Source organism: Melopsittacus undulatus, chromosome 12, assembly GCF_012275295.1.
Source record: "Melopsittacus undulatus isolate bMelUnd1 chromosome 12, bMelUnd1.mat.Z, whole genome shotgun sequence".
Classification (NCBI taxonomy): domain Eukaryota; kingdom Metazoa; phylum Chordata; class Aves; order Psittaciformes; family Psittaculidae; genus Melopsittacus; species Melopsittacus undulatus.
This window is the reverse complement of record NC_047538.1, coordinates 6,630,331-6,656,513: the sequence shown is the minus strand read 5'-3', so window position 1 is coordinate 6,656,513 and position 26,183 is coordinate 6,630,331. Positions and strand designations below refer to the sequence as shown.

General features: G+C 54.9%; 1 protein-coding gene across 3 annotated transcripts in view; it reads right to left on the bottom strand.

The window, feature by feature from the left end:
- The window catches only part of AGRN (agrin), a 102,410-nt gene that overhangs the window by 51,064 nt on the left and 25,163 nt on the right, over positions 1 to 26,183 (bottom strand). Inside the window, exons 3-4 of one of the 3 annotated variants that reach the window (XM_034068656.1) lie at positions 11,811 to 11,831; positions 1,540 to 1,587 (exon numbers count right to left, since the gene is read on the bottom strand). In XM_034068656.1, coding sequence (XP_033924547.1) covers positions 1,540 to 1,587; positions 11,811 to 11,831 — 69 coding nt within the window. Of the gene's footprint in view, positions 1 to 1,539; positions 1,588 to 2,885; positions 3,223 to 11,810; positions 11,832 to 26,183 lie in introns of those variants that run through there. The other 2 variants (XM_034068658.1, XM_034068657.1) reach the window with 2 other exon arrangements.

Here is a 26,183-nt window from a genome sequence, read left to right as displayed (position 1 = left end):
AGCCCTAAGCTAAGGAGCTACACCTACGTCTGCTTTTATTTTTGCCTTAGATGTCTCCTCTGGTCCAATTATAGACTAATCACATTTTATGGAGCATCCGTTTCTCCCCCGCCTCCTTTCCCACCTCCAGAGGGGAAGGCAAGAAGGAAAGAAACAAACGTGCTATTAATTGACTGCTGTTTTCTCCTGGCTCCTTCCCTGTGCGGGTGGGACATGGGGAAGGGCATTGGAGAACCTGCCAGCAAAAGGCAGGGTGTTCGGATGATGCTCAGTGAAAACAAAGCTCCTACAATGACATTATCTGAGCGTGTGTCTGCCTGTATCCAACAGCTTTTAAAGCGGTGAATGGTAAGAGCATGGCCTCAAACAGCAAAGTTCCTGCAGATCTGAGAGACCAACAGGCTTTAGAAGCTCAGAGGAAAGGTGTGAGGTGCTCGTCAGGCACTAGGGAAGCCGCAGGTGAAACACAATCCATAAGTGGTCCAGGGATAATGCGAGTCCATAGGAAACAAAGGCCCTGTCCTTGCCTGTGAAGGACACACAGATGATGGGAGATGGAGAAGGAAGTGCCAAGAGAGCCCACAAGCAGAAGCCTGTGGGACCTAAGCAACCCAAGCTGAACACCAGCTTCCATTTGGCTCTTGGTGCTGGTAGAGCTGAAACCTTTTGCCAGCTGGAACAGGAGCCCAACAGATTTTGTGGGAGCAGTTAGGCAGTGTTAGGAGCTGACGGATCCAAGGCTGGATGGGCTGGGATGGGATGATTCAACTTTGGCTGTGCAGCAGGAGTGATTTAATGAACAGGCAACAGCATCTCCGCAACCTCTGTAGCCTCAAACCCCTCTTATCCCACATCCCACACACTTGGGCTGCAGAGATTCCTGCTTCCCTCATGCCCATTTAACCTCCTGCCATGGACCAGCACAACCAGCTCCAGGCCTTTGCCAGCGAGACCAAGACCTGCTATAACAGGAGATGCTGCATCCACACCACTCCCTGTGCTCCCCTCTGACACCACATCAAAACCACAGAGGAACCAAGGGAGGCACAACACTGTTTCTGGCTATTTCATCATGCTAACAACAGTCCATCACCTTCTCACAGCCTTTCCCTCCCATCACATACCATGGCCATAGACACCTTTGGCTTCTTTAACCTTGTTTTTGCCCTGTGCTTGCAGAGCAGCAAGCTCCTTCTGCTTCCCCCTTCCTTTTGCCAACATCCAGGAAGACCCACAGGGAATAAACATAGAATAGCCATGGGATCCAACACTGCTGCTTTTAAGTATAAGATCCCTTATACTTTATTGCACAGCCCCATGAACCAATAAAGCTCTGCAAACCACTGGATGATCCCATCTCCCTTTCCAGCCCTTTCCTGCTTCCACCCAGGAAAACCTGCAGGGAAAGGGAGCCAGGAGAAGCAGTTGCTCTGCCCAGCATCCAACTCCTGCATCACCAGGGCAGGGACAAGGACATGCAGCACAGGGAAATAGATCACTGGGTCAGGAGGAGCACGAGAGGCTCAGGTGGGTACTTACCATCTCGTGGTGTTGGCGGTGTCTGAGTAAAGTAACTATTGGGTTTGTCTGCAAAGAAGCACAAAACAAGGGGATGTCAGCACTTCCCTTTGGTACCCGTTCTCCTGTGCCCCCCCCCACCTCTGCCCACAGCTCCCCAGCAGCTGCTGGGACAGCATTTCCTTCCTTCAGCACACAAGCAGGCACTGACCCCCAGGGAATGCATGGGAGCAAGAAGGGAACAGTGGGATCAGGAGCTCCAGTTCTCCCTTTTGCATCCATGGAGCATCTCTGGGTTGGGGTCTGGCAGCCTGGCAGGATCATGTGCATCTCACCAGGGCTGTGATGTAAATCACGCTGTGCATCACCTCTCACACGTGTACCTGGGTACCAATTCATCAAGTCATCTGGGTTGAGCAGGGCAGCAGTAGGGATGCTGCACCTCCAACCAAAGGTGGGAGAATGGGGTAACCTGGGGCAGTGGAAGGTGAAAGCTTCCATAGACAGGACCACAGATCCCAGAGCGAAGTGGGACCTTGCCTTGCCACTGCCAGCCCTTACCTCTGGGTATCTCTGATTATCCAAGGAGGTGAGCACAAAGCCAGGCTGAAGGCTTTGCCTGCCCTCTAAAGGCTTTCCTCACAGCAGGCATTGGGCACTCTCCAGCATCAAGGAGATAAAAGACACCTCTCATGATGGAGTCTTCCTCACAGGCTTTGGGGTGGTGAGCACCCGTGCAAGGGTGTGTGACCAGAGCACAGTGCCTACAGGAGCCGGCAATTCATGGATGTACCCACATCCGCTGGGAACCAACTGTGTGATCTGCTCAGTCCCAGCCTGACCGCAAGGAGAACTCTGTCTCCGACCTCTGATTGTGAATGTACAGAGAGCAGAGAGCATCCCAGGAGTTGTCTCACATCCATCACATACAGTCACAGGTCCAGTTTCCTTACCATAAGGGAGCAGCAAAAGCCCTTGGCCAGGGCAGGACTCACATCATTTGCCCCTCACCTCCCACACAGCCCTGCTGAGATCCCCACCTCACAAACAGACCAATGCATCCCCCCAGAGCATCACCCACACTCAAGCAGCAGATCAGGACACAGAGGAGTGTTCTGGGGACACGGGACACAGAGGATGCTGCTGCAGCCAAAAGCATGAGCACGCAGTGGGGAGCTGGAGCTGGCTCACACACACCCACATCCACAGCATCATCTAAGGGAAAAGGAGGGTAGAGCTACATAGCGAGCTGTCACCTCCCCAGACAGCAGCAGACAAGCGATGGCAGCATTGGGATGCTGCTCCCACACTGACCTGACCCCTGCTTTTCCCTCCCCTGCTCTTCCCACATGCCCAGAGACACCTACAGTTGTTGAGGAAGAGCAGAACGGCAAATCCCAGCGTGGAGGTGGCCAGGAGGATGAGGCAGATGTTGCACGGGATCATGAAGTACCGCACCACCAAGGAGACCTTGTGCTGGTACAGCCGGTCCCTCTCCAAAGCCCCCGGCGCCATGGGGTACTGGCAGGCTGTCATGCTGCAGGCCAAAGCTCAACCCACCGAGGACCCATCCAAGGCACAGCAGCCACAAAGCTCACATGAATCCCTCTTTTCCCCTTCCCTGGCTGTCTTCAGCAGCAACAGGACCTAAGTTTTCCCAGAGGTTCCCATTCTCTGCTCGCAGCAGGGCAAGGTGGCACCTTCAGGAGCACGAGTTTGTCCCCATCTCAAAGCAGGGTTATGCCTAAGGGGCAGGTCCGAGCCCGCTCGGGAAGGACACACACAGTCCTGTGCTCAGCAATCCCTCTTCCAGCCCGGCAGGTGTCATGGAATAACAGAATCCGTGTCAATCCACACCTCGCAAACTAAACAACCCCAGGCAAAAGTGCTGAGAGCTCAAGTTCTGCAGCCAAGACCACCGGGATGGGGACAAGCTGCTACTGGTGTGGGAATGATGGAGGCTGCCACAGCCCCGACGCACGCTGCCTCCCAAGAGCAGGGCTGGGACAGAGACGATGCGAGGGGTGCCAGCATGGGACCCCTCTTGTGCTTACAGCCTCGGAAACATCCGTATTCCCTCCGTATCCTCTTGGTGGGGATGGGAGGTGAACCTCAGCAGCCCTGCGGTGCGCAGCAGCCTCTGGCTCCAGGAACACCGAGCTCCCTCCGCCGTGCCTCCTTCAGCCGCGGATGCTCCGGAGCAGGTATCCCACGCTCCCACCTCCAGGAATACCGGAGGACGCTGCAGCAGCTCCTCTCCCATCCACGGCTCCTCCACCCCGCAGCCTCTCAGCCTCCGGTTCCGCCGCCCCGGTGCTCCCGTCGGGCTCGCAGCCGCCCCGCACTCCTCGCCGGCGGAGAGCAACGGGAGCAGAGGCGCAGCGCTCCCTCAAGCCAGGACATTCCAGCCCTTCCCGGAGCGGTCCCGGCTGCGCACAGAGCCCGGCATCGGGAAGCGGCACGGACGGGATAGCGGCGCAGCCGGAGCCCCGAATCCCGGGATTCACACCGGGAAGGGCCGCGCAGCATCAGACAACGGAGCCCCCGCCCGCCCCACGCCCTCAAGTTTCCCCGCCCGCTCCGCTGCCCCCCGTGCTTCGGGTCCCCCCCTTCCTCCCATCCCCGTTCTCCTCCCTCCATCCCCGCCCGCCGAGGGTCGAGACCCCCCCATAGACAACAAAGGAGCGGGCGCGGCGCAGACAAAGAGCGGGGAGCGGAGCGGGGGGGGCAGCATCGGAGCCTCCCCAGCGTCAGGGACCGGAGCCCGGGGGCAGCGGAGCCCTGCAAGGAGCGGCCCCACCGGGACCATTGTGTGGGTGCTGGGGGTAAAGGGAGGGATGGAGCCGGGAGGGGCTGGGCTCTGCTCCCAAGGGATGGGACACGAGGAACCGGCCTCAAGCTGCACCAGGGCAGGTTTAGATGGAGCTGAGGAACCATTCCTGCCCCACAGGGTGCTCAGGCATTGGAACAGGCTGCAGGCACCAGCCCTGATGAGGCCTCAGTGCCATGGGGCAGTGGTGGCCTCAGCAGTGCTGGGAATGGTTGGACTGGCTGAGCTTGAAGGGCTTTTCCAGCCCACACCACCCCACACTAAGACCCAGAGGGAGCAGGCCCAGAGTGGTGCTCTCGGGTCCGTGCACCAGCAGCACCACAGCTGGATGGGGGAACAGAGGACAGATTCCTGGAGTGAAGGTCTCAGAACAGGCTGGTCTCTTTCTCACCACAGAGGAACAAAGCAGCTCTGGAGGCTCGCAACAAAACCCTGCAAGAGGAGGGTTCTGTGGTCACAGAGGCACCTGAGTACACACAGCCCTGTGGCTTCAGAGGCTGCTTCCTCACCCAAGCCATGGGACACAAGGGCTGTAGAGGGGCTGCCCTTGCTGTACCACATCCTCAAAGCCCCATCCTATTCTCCCAGGGCAAGATGAGCAAGTGGGGATGTGGTAGTGGGGAACCCCGCTGTGGTCAAGCTGGGAAACTCACTGTAGGGAAGCTGTTCCAAGTTCCTCCCATCTCCCCATGCTTGGCACCCACCAGGCAGCCAGGACGGGAAGCACAGCCTGGGGAGATGCTCACTGCATGGAAATCCCCACTCCTCAACAGACAGCACCAAGCTGAGGTGGGAGAACAGCCCTGCCAGCAGCATGTATCCCTCCCAATCCCAGCCTCGCTCCTCCCTCACCTTGGCTGTTAGCCTGGAGCCTGAGGGACACAAACACTGGGGCTGAATCCACCTCCTCTCCCCTCCGGTGGTGTGGAGGAGGCTGGGTGGTCCCTTAGGGCACTGCAGGCACCGGGAGCCAGCAGGCTGTGGGATCTGCTTGGGATGGGGTTGGCAGAAGGTACAGCACAAAGCTGATGGGGATGTGGGCTGGGAGCATCCTGGGTGTCCCAGCGCTGTGGGTACAATGTGCCAAGCGCAGGGAAGGAGGAAAACAGGGAAGGAGGAAAACAGGGAAAGGAGGAAAGAATTCCAAGTCACGTCCCAGGTATTGCTCCTCTTTAAACCTGCATCTCTCCCTGGGGACTCGCAGAACACGATCCCAGCCTGCTGTGAGGCATGGGCTGCATCCTAACAGGAGAGCCCACACGAGCAGGGTGTCTGAGCATGGAATCAACTGGATTGGAAAAGACCTTTAAGATCATCCAGTCCAAGCTTCCCCCACCACAAACCCATGTCACATCCCGCAGGCAGGACTGATGTGCACCCCATAGAGCCTCAGAGAGCCCAAGTGCTTTGTGAATCCACCTCTCCCAAGCAGACCCCTCCTAAGAATCCATCTCAGGATCCCCCTCACAAACCCCTTTGCCAGATGGGAAAGAGCTCCTCATCCATCCCCAGAGGCCACGGGACATGGCACAAGACCCCTCCATCACCAGGGATGAGGAACGAGCACTCACTGAGCAAGTCGAAGCACACAGCAACTGGATGGAGACTCCAAATCTCACCACACACAGAGCCCCCAAGTGTCTCCCCCCCCCCCCCCCAGGGTTAAGCTCAGGTCCCTGCTGCATTTATAGAGCCCTTCCCAGTGACTGCAGCCCTAGGAATTTCTGGAGCATCACACAAGAAGCCAGGACCTTCCCATAAAGCAGAGTGCCCTGGTCCTCTCTGCTTGGGCACCGCATGGTCCTGCATCCTTCCCTGGGATACTGCCCAGTGCCTTCCCCATGCAGCATCCCTCATCCCTCCTGCACTCCACACACCTCTCCCTGGGCTATGCTCAGATGCTTCCCCAGCAATCCCAGCACATGCAAGCTAAGGCCAAAGGCTTCCAATAAAGAAAGGAACAAATCCCAGAGGGAATCCAGGCCATTAGCATCCTCCTGCCTGCGTGTTTTCACATGCAAATCACCGCTGCACAGTCCTCCCTTTCTTCCCAGGTCTGTCCCCTCCAGCCCTTTAGGGGCCGCTTTTAGGGGCAGGACAGCCTCATGTGTGAACTCTGTGTCCCGGAGGAGGCAGGTTCCCATGCAGCACGGGCAGGTCAGACATGTACATTGGCCTCATTGAGTCTCTCGGATGAGACTTGATAGTCAGAAGAGCCACATGCACTGGGGAGACACTGCCTGGTCCATGCATGTGGGTTGTGGCTGTTATCACCTCCCCAAAGCTGGATGTTGCACAGCTACATCTCATGCCTGCATCCTTCTGCACCAGCTACAGCACACAGGGACAGCCAGTTTCCCATACAATCCCTTTGCCAACCATGCCCACCACACTCATCCCTTTATACTACATCAACACACGAAGGACCAGGTAAGAAAGCACAGCAAGACCCCAGCAAGGTGAAGGAGCACATAAAAGCCACCTTTGGCTCAGAAGTGAGCAGCCTGGAAGATGCAGGAGGTGGCCAGTGAGCCCTGCAGTGGCACCTGAGACATCAGGACAAGTTGGACCACTCTGATACCTTTACATTTGGCTCCATTGCAGTGAGACATCCCAGTCCCACCAGGCAGGCTCCATGCATCCACTGCTCATCATCCCTGCAGCATTCCTCCCTCTCCTCCTCCTTGGAAATGAATGGAAGCATCCTGGCTATAGCTGCAGGTTTTCAGATGAGGACCAGCCTCAGCAAAGGGCAAGGGGCAGAAGGACACCCTATCTGCCAGGGAAGAAGAGAAAGGGACAGGGGCAGCTCCCAATATAACACCCTCAGACACAGCTATTCCTCTGCTACAGTAGGAAAACATAATCATTGAGCTCACCCATACTCCCCAGGCCAGTTTCCTATGCATTAAGGCCTCCATATGGTCCCTGGCCAGCTTAAAGCCTGGTGCCGTTAATGGGGTTATCTGTGGCCTTTCACAGCAAGGAGGTCAGAGCAGCAGCACAGGCAGTGCAGTGGGATGCTGGGGTTATCCTCCTGCTTCGGAAGCACAGACACACATTGGGGCCCATTTACTTGGGAAGCGATAACACCAGGTTCATTTCCTTCGCCTCTTCCAGGTACCAGCCTGCAGCATCAAACCCCAGTGCTGCTTTAGTTGCTGGTAGCTGTCAGTCTCTCCCACCTCATTGAGCTACAGACCTCACAGGAGCCCCCAGCTCCTGCTGTTTCCAAGCTGATTCCCCACCTGGCTCCCTTCTCCCTAATCCTGTTTGGCAGGGAGCTAATTGGGATTTATCTGTCAGCACCCAATGCCTGGAGAGCCATTTTGTGCTTCCTCCAGGGAGGTGAAGAGGAGGAGGGAGCCTGCAGAAGGCGTTTGCACATCCTTCCCTTCCCCATCCCCTCCTGCAGCTCCATAGGCTCATTACCAACATTGCAGAGAAGGGAACAGGAGGGGGAGAAAGTGGGGGCTTTAATTATTTCATTTAACACTTGGCAGGACCCAGCTTGACTCCTGCTGAGCAGCGCTTGGGAATGAAGAGCTTTGATTCCCTATCAACGGGAGACAGGGATGCGGGTGTGTGGGGAGTGGAAAAGGGGTTCCATCCGCACCATTCCCAACAAACAGCTATGCCAGGCAGTGCTGGACAAGAGGTGCCTCTTCATTTCCCTCTGGTTCTGACCCAAACCCTTCTTACCATGTGGTTTGGGACCATGCAGCTGTTTTCCAGATGTGCTGTAGGATGGAGTGGTCCAGGCGCATGTGCCACAGGGGATACAGGTCACCCTCTCTCATGCATCACTGTCTGCACATCGCAGCCTGTGCTGCATTGGAAGTGCCAGACAGCCCCAGATGCTCCTCACACTCGCAGCACAAAGCCCATACCAATTCCACCCAACAGTGAGTGCATCCGTGATGTCTCTGCCCCCCGATTTAAACAGGGAAAGATAAACCAATGTGTGCACACAGAACGTGGGGTCCACGTCTGAAGAGCTCCCCAGATACAGCACAGATCAAAAGCAGGCACAGAGCAAAGCGAAAGCAGCCCAAGGGAGGGGGATGATGCATCTCAGTGCTCCAGACAAGCACTCCTTTGTCACCCTCTGTCCTCACAAGGATTCCCAGGAGAACCATGGTGCCCGATGCAGGCACGATGTTCAGGCTTCATGGGATCAGTTGGGTTGGGAAAGCCCTTTAAGCTCATCAAATCCAACCATTCCCAGCCCTGCCAAGGCCACCACTAACCCGTGGCACCGAGGGCCTGTCCCGCTGCCTTCTCCCAGTGTTCCGAGGGTATCGGGAGCGGGATACACGCACTTCACAGCCCCAGCCCTGCGGCTCGGCAGCCCTGGCTCCTCTCTGGCAGGCTCACACTGCCCTCTGCTGCTCCATCCCAGAGCTCAGCATCCCTGTGCCTGGTGCAGCAACAGGAGGATGGTGAGGATGGGAAGATGCTCCTTGCTGGGGGACAGTGGAGCTGTCAAAAACTTCATAGGCCAGTCTGCCCTGAGCTGTCCTGCCCCATCCCTGGCAGCGTTCAAGGCCAGGTTGGATGGGGCCTGGAGCACCCTGCTCTAGTGGAAGGTGTCCCTGCCTGTGTCAGGGATGAGCTTTATCTCCCTTCCAGCCCAAAGCATTCCATGATTCCATGACAATTCCTATCCATCAGCCCTCCGGGAGCTGAGCAGCAGCAGAGGGGGATGCAGGGGTGGTCAGCACATCCCAGGAGCAGAGGTGCCACATCCCAACAGAAGCATCACCTGCCACAGGAGCTGTACAAAGGGCTGCAGGCACAGGGAGCACTGGCTGCAGTATGCAGAAAGGCCTGGCCACCTTCAGCCAGAGCTGCTCTGGGGTGCATGGGGCAGCCCCATAGCCCTCTGCCATCTCACCCCAGCCAGGGCTCTGCACAAGAGGAATGGGTTTGCCCCTGGTTGCCCCACTCAGGACAGCCATAAGAGAGCCCAGAATGATGGAATCACAGAATGGTTTGGGTTGGAAAGGGCCTTGTATCATCCAGTTCCAACCTCCTGCCATGGGCAGGGATCTGCACCCTCAAGTGATGCTGCTCTGTATCTGCCACCATCTCCTGGCACCAAGCTCCCTTGGTTGTGGCAATGTCCAGCACCCACCATAGACAAAGCATCAGCTCCACGCTGTGGTCCAAGCTCTCTGGTGCAGCAGAGCTTTGTTAACTGCTTCCCATAGAGCAAACAAACCACAGGAGCCACAGAGTGATGCAAGTTTGGGCTCCTGGGAATGCACAGAGCCAGGCTGAGCAGCAGGATGAGAGCTGGCAGCATTGCCCTCTCCTGTGGCAGGACACAGCCTATTGCCCATCACCCAGTCCCACAGTGGTGGTGCTCAATCCCAGGCTGCATCCATAGGGATAGCAAACCCCCCTCAGCTACAGAGGGAGGTGAGAGCTCCAGCACATCCCTAGAAAGGACAAAGGAAGCACACCCAGTAACGTACCCCCAGGGGAGGATGCAGCCGCTCCAATTGGATTGGGAAGGCAGTGAGAGCCACAAGAGCCTATGGGAAGGAGCAGAAGGGCAGGGACATCCCCTATAACCAGCTATGGTCCTGCTTGGAGGTTCCTCATAGGCACAGCAGAGGGGCTTGCATGTTGGATAGCAAAGGAAGGAGGCAAGAAGCAGGCAGGAACCAGCCACCATGCTACCAACCACACAGCTCAGAGTAACCCACTTTGTGCCAGCAAACAGCCCCAGGAGCAGAGCAGGATGCTCTCCTGCTTGGGAATACAAGGGACTCAGTTTATGCATCTCAGGGCTGATGCACAGGGATATTCAGCCAGCAGAGGATGCTGTCGGCTTGGACAGCTTCTCTCCATCCTCCTCCTGCGCTCGGTCCATAAACTTGTCTGTCTCTATGTTCCCTCTCCAGCAAGGGCACATTTCCAAGCAGACCCTTAGCCTACCCCTCCCGTTCTGCACAGCACAGTCTCTATATCATACATAAGGGCACAGACCAGGCAGGAAACACAGCAGCAATAGCTGTCCACCACCAGTGTTGGTGGACGTGCACAGACTAAGGCCAGCTGAGCTGCCACAGCTCCATCCCACCCCGTGTCACACCAAAGAGCCAGCTGCGGATCCATCTCTATAGATGTGTATGGATATAGTGTGCCCTTGGGTTGGAGGCAACACTTTATATATAAGGGGCACCAGAGGGATGTGGAGCTGATGGAGCAAGGCCAGAGGAGGCCATGGGGATGCTGTGAGGGCTGGAGCAGCTCTGCTCTGGAGAGAGCTGGGCTGGGGCAGCCTGGACAAGAGAAGGCTCCTGAAGGGGAGACCTGAGAGCAGCTCCAGTGCCTAAAGGGGCTGCAGGAAACCTGGAGAGGGGCTTGGGACAAGGGATGTATGGACAGGCCAAGGGGAATGGCTTGAACCTGCCCGAGGGGAGACTGAGCTGAGCTCTGAGGCACAAGCTCTTCCCTGTGAGGGTGCTGAGGCGCTGGCACAGGGTGCCCAGAGAAGCTGTGGCTGCCCCATCCCTGGCAGTGCTCAAGGCCAGGTTGGACACAGGGGCTTGGAGCAGCTGCTCCAGTGGCTCTGTGCTGCCCTGTTATCCATCCCGAGTGGATGTGCACAACAGTTTGTGCATGCAGGGGAAGGGTGTGAGATGAGCATCCAGCCCAAGCACATGCCCAGCACCTTCCCTACACGTGCCCTGTATCTGCAGCCACCAAACAAAGGAGCTGGCCATGAGGCTCTGGGGATGCCGAGACCCTAACACTGGGCTGCTCTCATCGGGCACAGCACGCACATGGCTTGCTTTGATGACTGGGATCCACTGTTTGATACAATCCCAGACTGGGCTGGGTTGAAGGGAGCCTAAAGCCACAGGCAGGGACCCCTTCCACTGGAGCAGCTTGCTCCAGCCTGGTTCTGCCTCCTTCATGGACTACATCAGGTACAACACATGCTGCAACCCCTCCGGCCAGGTTTAACCCATCACTTTTAGCTCCATTATGAGCTGGAAGATGCTATTCCCCCCCCCAACCCCCATCCCAGGAAACTGGTGAAGGTGAGAGGCTAAGGATGGAGTTGGAGATGAGACAAGCACTAGGTGAGAAGTGTCCTTAGATCACAGTTTCATGCCCACAGCACTCCAGAGCCCTGGTGCTGCAGCACCAGCACTCACTTTGTGCAAGGTCGGGAGCAATCCAATGGAGCCCAGGTACCAAAGGCAGGCTGGGCAGGGTGGAGGCAGAGGGGAAAGCAGGTCTTTAAACTGTGATCTAAGAGCAATAGCTCCCTTTGAGGTGAAGGCACACTCTGCAGCCATGGGGATGGATGTGCCTGTAGCCACCTCCAGAAGGTTTCTATTGCTCCAGCGCATCCTAGATGGAAGAATGACAGGGACTACCCAACGAACCTGATGGTGGATGGAATAAATGGTATTTCTTTGCATGACACACCACCACTTACCAGCAAGAAGCTTCCTATGTTCTTTAGAAAGCAGGGGAGGAGAAAAAGGAGAGAACAAAACAGTTAGAAACAAGGAAACAGGCAGCTAACCCAAAGCTTTCCTACCCTCCCAAGCCCCCCTCTCCAATGCACCACATGGGGCAGCTTCCATTCATCTCTTCCAGCCCTTTCCATTGGGCACCAGCTCCCAGATCACCCCAGGAGGTGATGGTTGGGTGCCAGTGTTCCTTAGCCTTGGTCCAGCAATCCTACATCTCACCCTGAGGAGGCTGGAGAGCAGCAGCTCATGTGTGGCATCAAGCTGTGCCTCTGAACACCCACATGTGGTCCTGGGCTGGACATAGGGGACACAGCACAACTGGCACCTTCACTTGCAACACAGCCACATGCTATTGGTACCCCCAGCATTTACCCTCATTTCAGAGCATCACTTGTCCCCTTTGGGTTTGTTTCCATGCCCATTGATTTAAACATGTTTTCATGACACAACAGGCTCCTGAATCTATAGATAGGCAGAAAACAGCAGGATCCTGATGCAGTGCAACAGCCTAAACCCTGAACAGCAGCACAAGGGATAAACAGAGAGCCCCAGGATCAGAAATACATCCAAATAACAACATAAACCCCATCCAGAACATCCCAGCAGTGGCTGCTATCAGCCACACAACACAAGCACGCGGGAGCAGATACCGCAGTGATTTGATCTATGGAGAAGCATGCACTCTTTCCTTACAAGGAGAGCTAAAGGAGGTCCTGGAGAGCATAATAAGTGCAGCCAAAGGCTCAGAAGCCAATGTGTATTAACTGCTAAACCTTGCCTAGTCAATAGGTGACTTTCTGAAACCAGACTCACTATCTGTAATAGCCTGGAGCTATCCACAGCCACGCCAGCTTCCCAATGCAGGCTCCCAAGGATCATATGGTTCCCATTCAACCCAAAGGAACCCATCCTTTGCTATCCAGCTTGATACCTCCTACCCAAATGCATCACCTTGGCCGGAGCTACTTTTGAAGCCTAGGAAACCAGAGCACAAGATGAAACAACCCAGCACCCCTGCTGAAAGAGGAGGTGCACAGCATCTTAATAGCTGTTCTTCAGCACAGCTTATTCATCCCCAAGTCATCTATGGCAGTACAGAAGTCCTGTAGCCACCAGAGTACTCATTCTGGATGCCTATGGAAATAGGAGCTCAGGTACTTGTCACACATCACCAGGACAAGGGTGAAATGCAACTCAACCTGTTCTGTTCCACCCAGGCTGCTTTGCCTCCTCACAGAGCCACACAATTGCTACCACATAGTTGGGAGCAGGATGGAGCTTGGAGTACGTGGTGATGCTCATGTGCTTTCCTCATGCTTCGATCGGGACATGGAGCCCCAAGGGAAGCCTAGTGGGATGCAAAGGATGGAGGTGGGTGAGTTCCCAAGGAAAGGGATCATGCTGGGCCAAAGAGCAGAGGAAACAGCAGCAGGAAGGCAAGGATGCAGCTGGAACAGAGCACTGCGCACTCATCGGTACCCAGGCTGAGGGATGCTGAGGCCTCCCCTGTGCTCTGCATGCCACATCAGCAGCAGCTCCCACAATGGGACATGGGGAATGTGACACTGTGAAGAGCCCTGACAGCTCCCCGAGACTGAGGGATACAAAACAAAGTGAGCATTGAGGGCTGGAGACGGCCCCATGCCAAGGAAGTGACGTGCAGCCTTCTCTGTTGGCAACGGGAGCCCCTCTCAGCTATAACCTGTTGGGAAAGGGAGGGAAGAAAGGGAGATGGGATGACAACAGCTTGAAAATATCCCAGAGCAGCAGGGTTATTTTGGGGTTTTAGTTTATAAAAAGAGGAAAAAAGCCAGAAATGAAAGCCAAGACCCCATGGACAGCTTTGGTGCAGATGATGTATTAGTGTCTGGCTGCAGGACTGCAGCACTCCTTCCTTTTGCTCTGATGCATCCAAATTCAAGTGATGCTGATTGTGCCATCTCCATCACATCTTTTGGGCAGCTGGCAGAAGAGATGGCTCTTCCTCCCCTCCTCTTCCTCTGCTACTGCTAGGGAGCAGCAGGAGAGCCCCTTCATGCCAAGGCAGCACCTCTGAAGAGCCTCTTGTCAAGGTGAAAGGAAGGCTAAAGGGCAGCAGCAACACATTTGAAGCAGCAGAATGGACTTGATAGGACAAAGGAGGATGGCTTTAAACTTAAACAGGGGAGATTTAGATTAGATACAACCTGTGGCTGCCCCATCCCTGGCAGTGCTCAAGGCCAGGTTGGACACAGGGGCTTGGAGCAGCTGCTCCAGTGGAAGGGGTCCCTGCCTGTGGCAGGGGTTGGAGCTGAATGAGCTTTGAGGTCCATTCCAACCCAAACCAGTCTGGGATGCTGTGACACAGCTGAGATCAGGAGATCAAGATCAGCATCCATACTGTATCAATAGAACAGTATAGAGGCAGTGTGCAGCCCTGGGGACCAATAGACTTGGTTGGGGTTTCTACAAACCTGTTGGCCACTGCTCTTTCAGGGCTCCACCTGGATCCCTATCCCTTGCCAAGTGAAAGGATGTGAACGCCAGCACAGAGACCTGCAGTCATTGCAGGGAACAGCCATTGGGTGTTGTGTGTTGTGGGGGACATCCCCATTGAGCAGAGGAAGCCTCATGTCCCCCTCTGCAGTGTGTGCACCCAGCAGCTCACACACCATGCACTGCACCCCCAGGCCAATGCATCCCTCAGGCACTGGCATGGCCCTGGGAGCAGCCACCATCACCTAACACACATGGGACAAGTGATGTGCCCACTGCCCCTGAGGGACAAACTGCAGCAGAGGCACCAGCACACACAGCAAAGGGATAAAGAGCTCATTCCCCATGTGCATTCCCAAAGCAGCATCTTCAAGGACCCTCACAGGGGTGTCCAATGAGGACCCTCAGGTCTCCACAGCCTGCTCACATCAAGCAGGGCTTCCGTGTGCATACAGCAAAACCTGGTGTCCATTGGGTCTGTAACAGCCAGGGAAAACCAGGAGATGGCAACAGAGAGAAGATGAAGTTGCCAAGAACCCCCCAAAGCTGCTATCATCAGTGCTGCAGCCCCCAAGAGTGGGAATTACTGCACCAGGATGAGACCTGAGTGCTGCTCCAAAATACCACCTGGGATGCAGAGCGATTGGGATGAGGGCTGGATGGAGAACAGGGATGCAGAGCAATAGGCATGAGGGCTGGATGGAGAACAGGGATGCAGAGCAATAGGGATGAGGGCTGGATATAGGACAGGGATGCAGAGCAATAGGGATGAGGGCTGGATGGAGAACAGGGATGCAGAGCAATAGGGATGAGGGCTGGATGGAGAACAGGGATGCAGAGCAATAGGGATGAGGGCTGGATGGGGAACAGGGATGCAGAGCAATAGGGATGAGGGCTGGATGGAGAACAGGGATGCAGAGCAATAGGGATGAGGGCTGGATGGAGAACAGGGATGCAGAGCAATAGGGATGAGGGCTGGATGGAGAAGAGGGATGCAGAGCAGTAGGGTTGAGGGCTGGATGGAGAACAGGAATGCAGAGCAATAGGGATGAGGGCTGGATGGAGAATAGGGATTCAGAGCAATAGAGATAAAGGCTGGATGTAAGACAGGGATGCAGAGCAATAGGGATGAGGGCTGGATGGAGAGCAGGGTCTGTGCTCCCTGTGAGTGCTGCTGGCTTCAGTTTCTGGATGAAGAAGAGAATCACAGAAGGGTTAAAGGACTCCAGACACCCACTCAGGCTGCGGTAGCCACAGCAAGACTCAACACTTGACTCTGTGGAGCCAGAAGTCATCTGTGACTCATGGGCATCACAGAGCCAAAAGCAGCCTGGACCACTCTTCTGCTTAGCAACAGCCACCCCGCATCAATGCTGGACGGGGTCCTGGTCCATCACCTTCCCACCCCACAGCTCCTGCTCCTTGTTCCCGATGTTTGTCGGGATGCACATGTTCTCCTCCTCACTTTGAGAACAAAAGTGCAGTTGAGATGAGTAACCCCAGAGCCTGACCTGCCTTTCAACCCCAGCAGGCTTTGATTTTCCCTTCCTCGTGCTGTGGTGTAACTGCAGCAGCTGCTAACAGCGAGGACGGGAAAAGCGGTTTATTTTGCTCTAAATTAAATACAACAGCAGAGAAAGGCGAGCGGGAGGCTCTGTTCCAAGGTCAGGCACTTGACTATGGAACGTTTCCCTGGATAGAAACCTACTCGGAGCAAGGGAATACACCCGAGCTCTGCAGAGATGCAAAGCAGAGCAGGAAGCCGGAGCTCATGCGATGCGTGGGGAGCACAGGAGCCATGGTTGGGACACAACACACAGACCCATTGGAGCACCCAGGATGTGCCTTTGGCTGCTTTGTCTGTGTCAGGAATAGTGGAGCTTCTGGGAAACCACGTGGGGCTTGGATAAGTGACCCCAGGCCAGAATGAGCTCATGCCCAACAGGAGATGCGTGACCAACATGGAGCATGGAATGGTTTGGGTTGGAAGGGACCTTAAGGCTCATCCAGCTCCAACCCCAACCATGAACAGGGACCCCTTCCCACTGGAGCAGCTGCTCCAAGCCCCTGTGTCCAACCTGGCCTTGAGCACTGCCAGGGATGGGGCAGCCACAGCTTCTCTGGGCACCCTGTGCCAGCGCCTCAGCACCCTCACAGGGAAGAGCATCTTCCTTATATCCAACCTAAACCTCCCCTCTTTCCCAGAGCATTTCCTTGCCCCTGGGGTCAGAAGAGCTCTTCAAGGCAAGTTATCCTCTGGGAAAACCCTGCTTGGAGATCCCAATCGGAAGAGGAGACCCTGGAAGTTGGCTTTGCAGAAGGACCAAGCACAGGCTCTACCCTTGGGTTCCAGGCAGGGCTGGGGGGTTCCTCTGCAAGTCTTCCTCCAAAGACTTTTGTCCTGGAATCAGCCCTTTAATGCAAGGAAAAATCACTCCATGGGTGTAATTAGAAGCAGGGATGTGGCTGGATAAGGGAAGCATGGAGTCCCAATCAGGATTGGCTTGCAGGGATTCATGCCAGTGAAGGGACAAGGAGTGGGTATTGCTCACCTGCACCCCCCAGTCAGAGCTCATGCACCAAGGGATGAAGCCACATCCTGATGGATCCCAGGACCACCGTGTTTCCTTTGCCTTCACTCCAATGCCCCTGATAAGCCTGACAGTGAGCGAGATCCAGGTTGTGCTGCCTCATTCCCAAGGAAACAAGCCAAGGGTTCCCACGCCACCTTCCCACTGCTCGGTGCACAAAGGCAACACAGACTTCCTGAAATCCCTCTCTCCATGACCCTCCCTACTGTTCCCTGCATCCTGCTCCAAGGCCACCCTCTGTACTGAGATAACAAGGCACTTGCTGCCAAAACCAGCAGCCAGAGGGGCCCAGGATCCACACAAACCCACATTCAAACAAAGACCTCGTCTCAATGGTCCCAAACTGGAGATGAACCCTGTGGCTCATACCTAATGCAGTGTGTGGTGTCTGGAAGCGCTCACAGCCTGGGTACCAAGGTGCTATTGAAAGTCAGAGGTATCCAGGTACCCGCTTCCCATCCACAGTGGGATGCAGTCCCCAAAGTGACTAAGAAGAGGGGCAGGAGAAGGTCTGGATAGCCAGATTCCATCAATTTTATACTGAATCCATACAGAAAGATGTGCAACCCAAACACACACTAAACAAAGAAAATCTCTCTATTTTCCTTGCTGTTGGCATTTGATTCAGAGATTTGCTGCAGACTGGGGCATCCACACATCCCTCCCCTTGTAAATCACACACTCATTAAACGCATTACACTCCTCTCAACCCCGTATCAATCGGCGTGCCATCAGCATCCAATAATTGCTGCTGCTGCAATTCCACCTCCCTGGAGAGGTGTGATTCCATGTGTTAATTGTTTAGGCTTGGCAGGAGACGGGAGCTCAGGAGCAGCCCAAGTGGCACCTCGGGAGGAGGGTGATGCTGAAGAGGTTTTCTCACCTTCCTCCCCTCCCGAGCTCTGCAGCAGTGCCCGAAACACAGCCCCGATTGGAACCAGATGTGTAGGAAGTGTCCCATTAGCTGTAATTGCTTTGCGAGGATTTGAGGTTTCCCCTCTGTGCCACCACCAAACACCCCGTTAAGCTGCTGCTGTGGGTTGGGTACCAGGATGCGCTGGTGGAGGGGAGGAAGAAACCCACAGGGCTGAGCTGCTGTTACAGTGAGGCTTTGATGGAAGCCAAGGTGCCTGGGTTCAGAGCAGGCTGGATGCAGGCATCAGCAGAAAACAGCATCCCGACCCCTCTGCCTTGAGTGTGGCTCATCAGGGCCAAGTGAGTTGGGATACAGCCCCAGGAGCAGCATCCTTGCTTTCCCAAAGGGAAAACAGGCACAGGACACTCCAGGAGCTCCTTCCCCACAGCTCCAGGCTGAGCAGAGGAGCTGGCAGGGAGTCCAGGCTTCCTTCCCCAGCCATCCCCGCCTGTCATTCTACCTGTGCAGTGATTTCCCTTTGGATGACAGGGCTGAACCCAGACCAAATCAAAGCCAAAGACACAAACAAGAACAAGTCAAGCAGGTCCCAGCAAGGAACTGCAGAGCTGTCCTTGTTGCCCTGAAAAGGGAGACCTAAAACAAGGCAGGAGAGCCACGAGGCACCTCAGGACTGGATGAGACCCTTTGTGCCCCTATGGAGCCACTGTATTGTCCATGCCATGCACGTTTCCCACATATGATAACAGCTTCCCACCCGTTCATTTTACCAACTCATCCCTTTGTTCTTGTGCTGAATTTCAACTTCTTCAAGTAAAAACACAGGCAGAATCTCCAATTCAGAGTACGTTATCATCACAGGTCTGCCACACACCACAGGCCATGATTGCACCCCAATTGTGGTTTATTATCCAAGGTAAGCAGCACCCTGTGCTCTAAGCCCTCACCCTGCATCCCTAACTGATTGGAACAAGCCATAGCGATAAAGCTGAATGGGAGAACGTTGTGCCACACACAACGAGATGCTCACCAGTTCCTTTGTCACCCTGCTACAGTTGGGCATCCATCCCTTAAGCAATCTCCCTGTCCTAGGTGCCAGTCACTACAACCAGGGTAGCGCATCCCACTGGGATACAGTCCTATAAGCCACCCTTCCTGCAGGACCACTCTCCCCTCACTTCCTTCTCCATCCCCACAAGACAAAAGCCCCAGTCTTTTGCTAGACACAAACCACTGTAAGAGCCACCCCAGGGACAGGGTGGAAGAGCGATTCGAGTCTCAAAGGAGGAGTGAGCACCCGCATTGCTTTTGGTGAGACAAGCACAATGGAGAGGCTGCAAATCCACCCTCTTCCTTGGGCTCCCTTCTCAAGTCCCTTTAGCACACGGCATCCCCTTCTGTCCCCCCCTCCTCAGCACCAGCGGAGCTCAGATCACAGTCTCCAGGGCTAAGACAATAGATGCTTATGTTCTAAACCAGCTCTGCTTTCTGGGAAGGGAGCCAGGGCTGGCAGCTCTCAGCAGCAGGGAATAAAGGCTGTGTTTGTGCTACGGAGCCCCTCTGCATCAGTGGGGCACCCTCAAAGGGAGGCAAGGCATCAGCCTGCTGGGGATGCGGAACAGAGACGCAGACAGATGCCCTGGGCTCGGTGAGAGGGGACTGAGAAAGGCCACAGGACTGAGAAGAAGCAAGTGCCTTGTTCATTGAGGCAAGCAGCAGCAGGCCAGGCTCTTGGGCACAGGCAGACACACAGCATCCCCTGTCTGAGAGAGCTCTCAGCCAAGGCTGCAGTGCATCAGGATGGTGGGAATTGAGGATGCTCTGGGCACTGGAATCACTTCAAACAGTGGCATGGTCACAGTCATAGAATCAATGAAGGTGGAAAAGACCTTCAAGCTCACCCAGTCCAACCCTTACCCCAGCACTGCCCCATGGCACTGAGGCCTCGTCAGGGCTGGTAACTGCAGCCTGTTCCAATGCCTGAGCAGCCTGTGGGTCAGGAATGGTTCCTCAGCTCCATCTAAACCTGCCCTGGTGCAGCTTGAGGCTGGTTCCTCTTGTCCCATCCCTTGGGAGCAGAGCCCAGCCCCTCCTGGCTCCATCCTCCCCTCAGGGAGTCATCAGGTCCCTCCTGAGCCTTCTCTTCTCCATCTGAACCCCCCAGGTCCCTCAGCCCTTCCCCATCTCTTGTGCCCCAGGCCATGCACCAGCTCCATTCCCTTCTCTGGCACCGCTGCAGCCCCTCAGTGTCTCCCTTACAGTGATGTATGGGACTGCAGCCCCACCATGACCAAGCTGCATGTCAGCAGTGTCTGTCTATGCAGGAGCCATAGGGATCCCCACTGCAGCAGAGCGGGCTCGGGGCCCTGGCTCTTGCCAGCCCTTTCTTCACACTCACCACTGCCAAGCCTGAGCACATGGGCCCAAGGGATCAGCTCCTCCACATCACAGCACTGAATGAATGCCTGCAGCATCGGATGGATAACAGAGGTACCCTTGGCTCCCTATTGAGGCAGGGGGTTAAGCAGCAAGTGCAGCATCACATCATAGAATGGTTTGGGTTGGAAGGGACCTTAAAGCTCATTTAGGACCCCCTTCCACTGGAGCAGCTGCTCCAAGCCCCTGTGTCCAACCTGGCCTTGAGCACTGCCAGGGATGGGGCAGCCACAGCTTCTCTGGGCATCCCTGTGCCATCCTTTGAGATCTGAGCCCTCCTGCAGTGGAACAAAATGCAAATCAATTACTCTAATGAAATCAAATCAGATCAAACTGGCCCCTTCTTCCCCTTTCTTTCTGCAGAGCTTTAAAGCTGATTTTTGACTGCCCTGAATAATTGACGTTAACATGAAAATTTAAAGACTTTCAAGATTTCATTAAAATTCATTCTCTTTCCCTTTGGAGAATTGTCATTGCCAGAACCTGTGTATGGCAGCCAGCACAAGCAGCTGCCTCCGATCCCAGCATCCAACTCCATTCTCTCTGCCTAAACAACATTCCCTTTTAATTGTTTAATAGAGACCCTGGAATAACACCCTTCACTGCTCCCCATCACCAGCCTAATCCCACTCACACCTGATTCCTGCTTTTACCCTACCTCCTTCAACCCATTTAAGCTCCATGCACCACCAGCATGGTCTCTTCAGGATGCTGGTGGCCATCCATGGTCCTTTCCAATGCATTGTGCTCCAAGCCATGGCTCCGGTGGGAATACAGGAGCAAAGCCAGTTCCAGAGCAGCAGTGAGGGGAGAAAGGGATTTGTGGGGCATTACAAAGGGGTTTCTGTACCCACAAGCAGCCCATTCCCAGAGCAGGGAAAGGCTGCTAACACCATCTCCTTCCTAGCAATCCAGTTCAGTTTCTCATGAAGAAGGCAGCCCTAGACCAGGAAACCTGAGACAAATGGCACTGGTTTTGATAGAAATCCATGTTTTTAAGTTGCAGCACTCCCAAGTTGTCTCTAAAAGGCCAAAATGTGCTTCCCTGGAGCATCTGCAATGTTTGGGCCATCACATTATCCGATGCACACAAGGAAAACAGCAGAGACCATGCAAAACAGAGCTCATGTTAGTGCTCTTCAAATGATGCTGAGGTATCCAGCCCTAATGGGCTTATTCTGTTTACCAGCACCCCCAGCAGCTGCAGCTCCCAGGCCCCTGCTCTAATACCACAGAGAGCATCAGGTTCCCCCTTAAATCACAGCACCACACTCGGGGCACTGTTCCCAATTAAGTGTTACAACCTTTGGCAAAGCTCTCCCAATTTGCCCCACTTGACCAAGTGACCCTGGAGAGCCTCTATAAATTCTATAGGTCTTTAACCATTAACCTCCCTTTGCTTGTCAATAGACACTGACCCCTCTCTGCTCTTGGTAAAGGAGTGAGCTGGTACCTGGGGACAGACAGACACCCACTAAGGTCCCAGTAGCAACATGAACACAGAGGGTTCCTCTCTCCACGTCCTTATACTTGTATAAGCCTTACAGGGAATGTCGGTGCCTCCCCAGCTGCAAAGAGGCAGGGCTGCCTTTGCTCCCAGGGCTGGAGCATTCCCTCTTCCAAGGGGATGTAACAAGGAACAGATTACAGCCATTGTGCCCAGCAGCTAGAACCGAGGACACAGCATCAGGAACCAGGCAAGAGGCAGAACACAAGGCAAAGACATTGCGAGGGTGAGGAGACACAGGGTGCCCAGGGAAGCTGTGGCTGCCCCATCCCTGGCAGTGCTCAAGGCCAGGTTGGACACAGGGCTTGGAGCAGCTGCTCCAGTGGAAGGGGTCCCTGCCCGTGGCAGGGGTTGGAACTGGAGGAGCTTTAAGGTCCCTTCAACCCAAACCAGGCTGTGGCTCTCTGATAGGATGCAGCATTCCCTCCCTGATCCACGGATACAGGTCAGGTCCAGCACACAAGCAGCTGAGAGGAGAACACCAGCAGGATATCTCACTACCACAAAGTCCTCTGGACCAGGGGTGGCAAGGCATGAGAGATTTATAGCCCTCTCCAGGTACATCATGTACCGTCCAAAAGAGAGATGCCAGGATGCAGAGCAAAACACTGCAAGCCAACAGGGCAATTACACAAGGTCAAGAGCTCAAAAGGAAACGGGCTGGGATACAGCATGGCACTAAAGCCCACAGCCAGGTAAAGCAGCATTGGAGAGGCAGCAGCCATTCACTCCAAGCACACCAGTCTTGGACCAGCAAAGCTGGCAGTAAGGTCCCTAAAGGATTTGTTGCTGCCTGCTCCAGAGCCATAGGGGTAAACCAAGATAAACCTCATTCAGAACTGCCTCCTGCACTGCTTCTCTCAGCCAGCATCGCTGGTGGTACAAAGCAGATGCCTGACAGCATCCAACTGCATCAGCTTCCTTCTGCTGCTGAGTCCTGCATCTCTTGGCCTTTCCTCCTGCCTGCCCCATAGATGCTCTTCTGAAGTGGAAAGGCTCTGCACCATTTGTGCCTGCAGGAGGGCCAAGAAGACAAGCTGGGGGGTTGTCTGTGATAGCACAGAGTTAATGGAGGCTGGGAAAGCCAGGATTGACACTTTCATTTATAATGGCAGATTTAAAACCAAATAGAGAAGATTCAATTCATCTATGAGGATGACTGGTGCGGGTCCTGGTCATGCAGTGGGAGCATCAAGAGAAGCCAACTCCATCACCTTTCCTGGGATGGAAAGCATCACTATCAACTCTGGTTGGTGGCAGAGACACAGCAGAAAGACAGCCCCAGTTTAAAGCATTCCAGGTATCCTTATCTCCATCCTTGTGATCCCTCCCCAGCCACTGATGCATTGATCAAGCATGTGATGCTCACTGATGAAGCAACTGATGCTCAGGCACAGCCCATCCCACTGCTGCAACATGGGACTTCTATCCAAGCAATCAGTCTCTCACACACACACACTCTGCTCCCTGGAAGATGCTAAGTTCCCATCACATGAGGTATCCTTGTGTGTCAGTTCCAAATACATCCCAGCCTCCCCCTGTCCCACTTTCCAGCCGAGAGAGCAGATAAATGCTGTTCTTACCTAGTGATGAATAATCCAGAAGCCACGGGGGAGAGAGGACAGCACATGCGAAGAAAACAGAGCAAAACCACTTGGTTAGACCACAGTAACATCAGACTTGCCATGCAGCTCTGTTCACTCCTCCATGGGCAGCACAGGCTGCTTCTGCTGTCCATAGGGAAGAGCTTGCTGGAGCAGGGGCAAGGGATGCTTTACAGTGCTCAGCCACCTTGGATCTGGTTCCTCACTCCCTACACAAGGGGTTCCCCATCCCTCTTGGTCACCCCAATGGATATGCAGAGCATCATCCCGCACCCATCCCGACTCCAAGCCCTTGAAATAGTGTGGATCAAAGCCCCAGGAAGAGCAGCCTGGATCAAAGCAAGGGAGAAACCAAAGCAAGGGGCTCCAGCAGAAGGCAGATAAGCCTTATCAGTGGCACAGGGGACAGTGGAGTCCCTGGTTCCTGTCATGCTGTTGACAAGTAGTTTAGGGAATGGGTCTGACCCTGCTGCCTCAGGCAGCATCCTCAGTCCTGGGGTTGCCCACATCTCTTCTGTGTGCTACAGCAAAACCCAACCCAATACAGAGGAAAGCATCACATTGGATGGCAGAACAGCACTTGCCTTTCCCCACAAAGGGGAGATGCCCGAGCAGTGCTGGAGCCACCCAGACAAGGAGAAAGATGCCCACTAAAACCCAGGTCCATCTGGCTTGTGCCACCACAGACACAGAGCTCATACAGCAAAGGCAAAGGTTAGCAGCACCTCCAAAAGGCTGCTGCTGGCAATTCCGTTATCACCTCTTCCAGTACAGCATCCCTGCAGTGTCTGTTCTATACAACACAGCCCCCTCTGGCACAAAGGATATACCTGGAATGCTCCATGGGGAGAACACACAACTCATAACTCCTATTCTGCAGTCCCCTCCCTTAACATGGCATCAGAAGGACAAACCTCAGGAGAGCTGAGGGAGCCAGTGAACCACTTCCAGCTGGAGAAGCTGCATCATCTCCTAGCAGCAGGTTTTCATCTGCTAATTGAGCTGCAGTGATGCTCCCAGCACAGGGGCTGGGTTAGGAAGCTGAAATCACCAAAGCTGGGCCAAAAGCCAGGGCTGGAAAAGCCCCAGCACGTCCAGCAGCACTGCGGACACCCCAACCTCCCCTGCAGATAGAGAGGTATTGCTCTGCTGAAACCCATGGAGAAACTGGGAGGCATGATTCATGGGAGGCATGAGAAAGGATTCCTCCTGCGTGAAGAGAGCAGCCTCTGGACCATGGAATGGTTTGGGTTGGAAAGGACCTGAAGCTCCTCCAGCTCCAACCCATTGCCATGAACAGGGACCCCTTCCACTGGAGCAGCTGCTCCAAGCCCCTGTGTCCAACCTGGCCTTGAGCACTGCCAGGGATGGGGCAGCCACAGCTTCTCTGGGCACCCTGTGCCTCAGCACCCTCACAGGGAAGAGCTGCCTGATACCTAATCTCAGTGCACCCTCTCTCAGTTTAAAGCTGCTCCCTCTTATCTTATCAGGACACCCCAACAATTCCCCCTCCCCACCCAGTGCTGCCCCACAAAGCAACAGGAACAAACCCAGCTCTTGTGTGCATGCAGAGGAGTGACAATGGAGGAGGAGCTGTGCCTACTGATCCTGCCCCAGCCCTGATAACACAGTTATGAGCCCCGATAAGTCCCCTTGCTAGCCTGCTTCCAGGAAGCTCATCCTCCCCCCATCCAGGAGCAGGACAGACTGAATTAACCATCCTCTGGAGAAAGGCAAGAGCTGGGAATAGCCAAGAAGCAAGAATCATGGAATGGTTTGGATTAGAAGGGACCTTAAACCTCATCCAGCTCCAACCCCTGCCATAGGCAGGGACACCTTCCACTAGAGCAGCTTGCTCCAAGCCCCGTCCAACCTGGTCTTGAGCACAAGACACCAGTAGAAGCTCCCTTACGTGCCCTTGGGTACCATCCCAGCCGTACATCGCCCAGCCAGTCTCTCTGGGCCATGGCGTGGCATGAGGATGCTCTAGACGAGGAGCAGAATCCCATCCTAGCACACTTGTGGGTTGATTTATGTTATCATAAGGTTCTAAGCTGATGGTGTCATTGTCTCAGCTAATACAAACACAAGTTAGGGGTGCTCCAAAACTCCTTTCAGATCCACATGGTGGGCAGTACAGAGAGCAGGCACAAACAGCACCGACATGAAGGGGTTTGGGAGCAGCCACATACCCATGGTGCATACCCATGGTGCATACCCACGGTGCATACCCACGGTGCATACCCACGGTGCATACCCTGGCTCCGCAGCAAGGGAGTGGGCATCTCTCCCAAAGCAGGAATGCCAAAAGGGCACTGAGCGCCCGGCAGGGCAGGAGCAGCAGCAGCAAACAGCTGCTGCCAAGGCTCTAGCAGTGAGGGTTGCCAAGGCTGCTGGGCTCTGTGTATGCAGCAACAACCTTTGAAGTCAGGGCAGAGGAATGCGCCCGCTGCTCTCCGAGCCTGCAGTGCCCAGCATGGGACCATCCCCAGCACAGGCAGGAGCAAGGCCCATGCTGTGCAGCAGGGCAGGGAGATGCTGCAGGGCAGAAGGAGCAGCCATAGGGCACCCTGCTTGCCCCATAGCACATGATAGACAAGGGAGAAGGGCTTTAAACTGACATGGGGAGATTTAGGGTGGATAGAAGGATGAAGCTCTTCCTAGGTGGGTGCCACGGTGCTGGCACAGGGTGCCCAGAGGAGCTGCCTGTGGATCTAAGTGAGCTTCAAGGTCCCTTCCAACCCAACCCATCCCATGATCCTATGACTCTCCCGTCTCCAGTAGCTGCACAAACCCTGTCTTGACCGAGGCCATGCACTCCTCCTGAACAAATTCCACCCCATTCT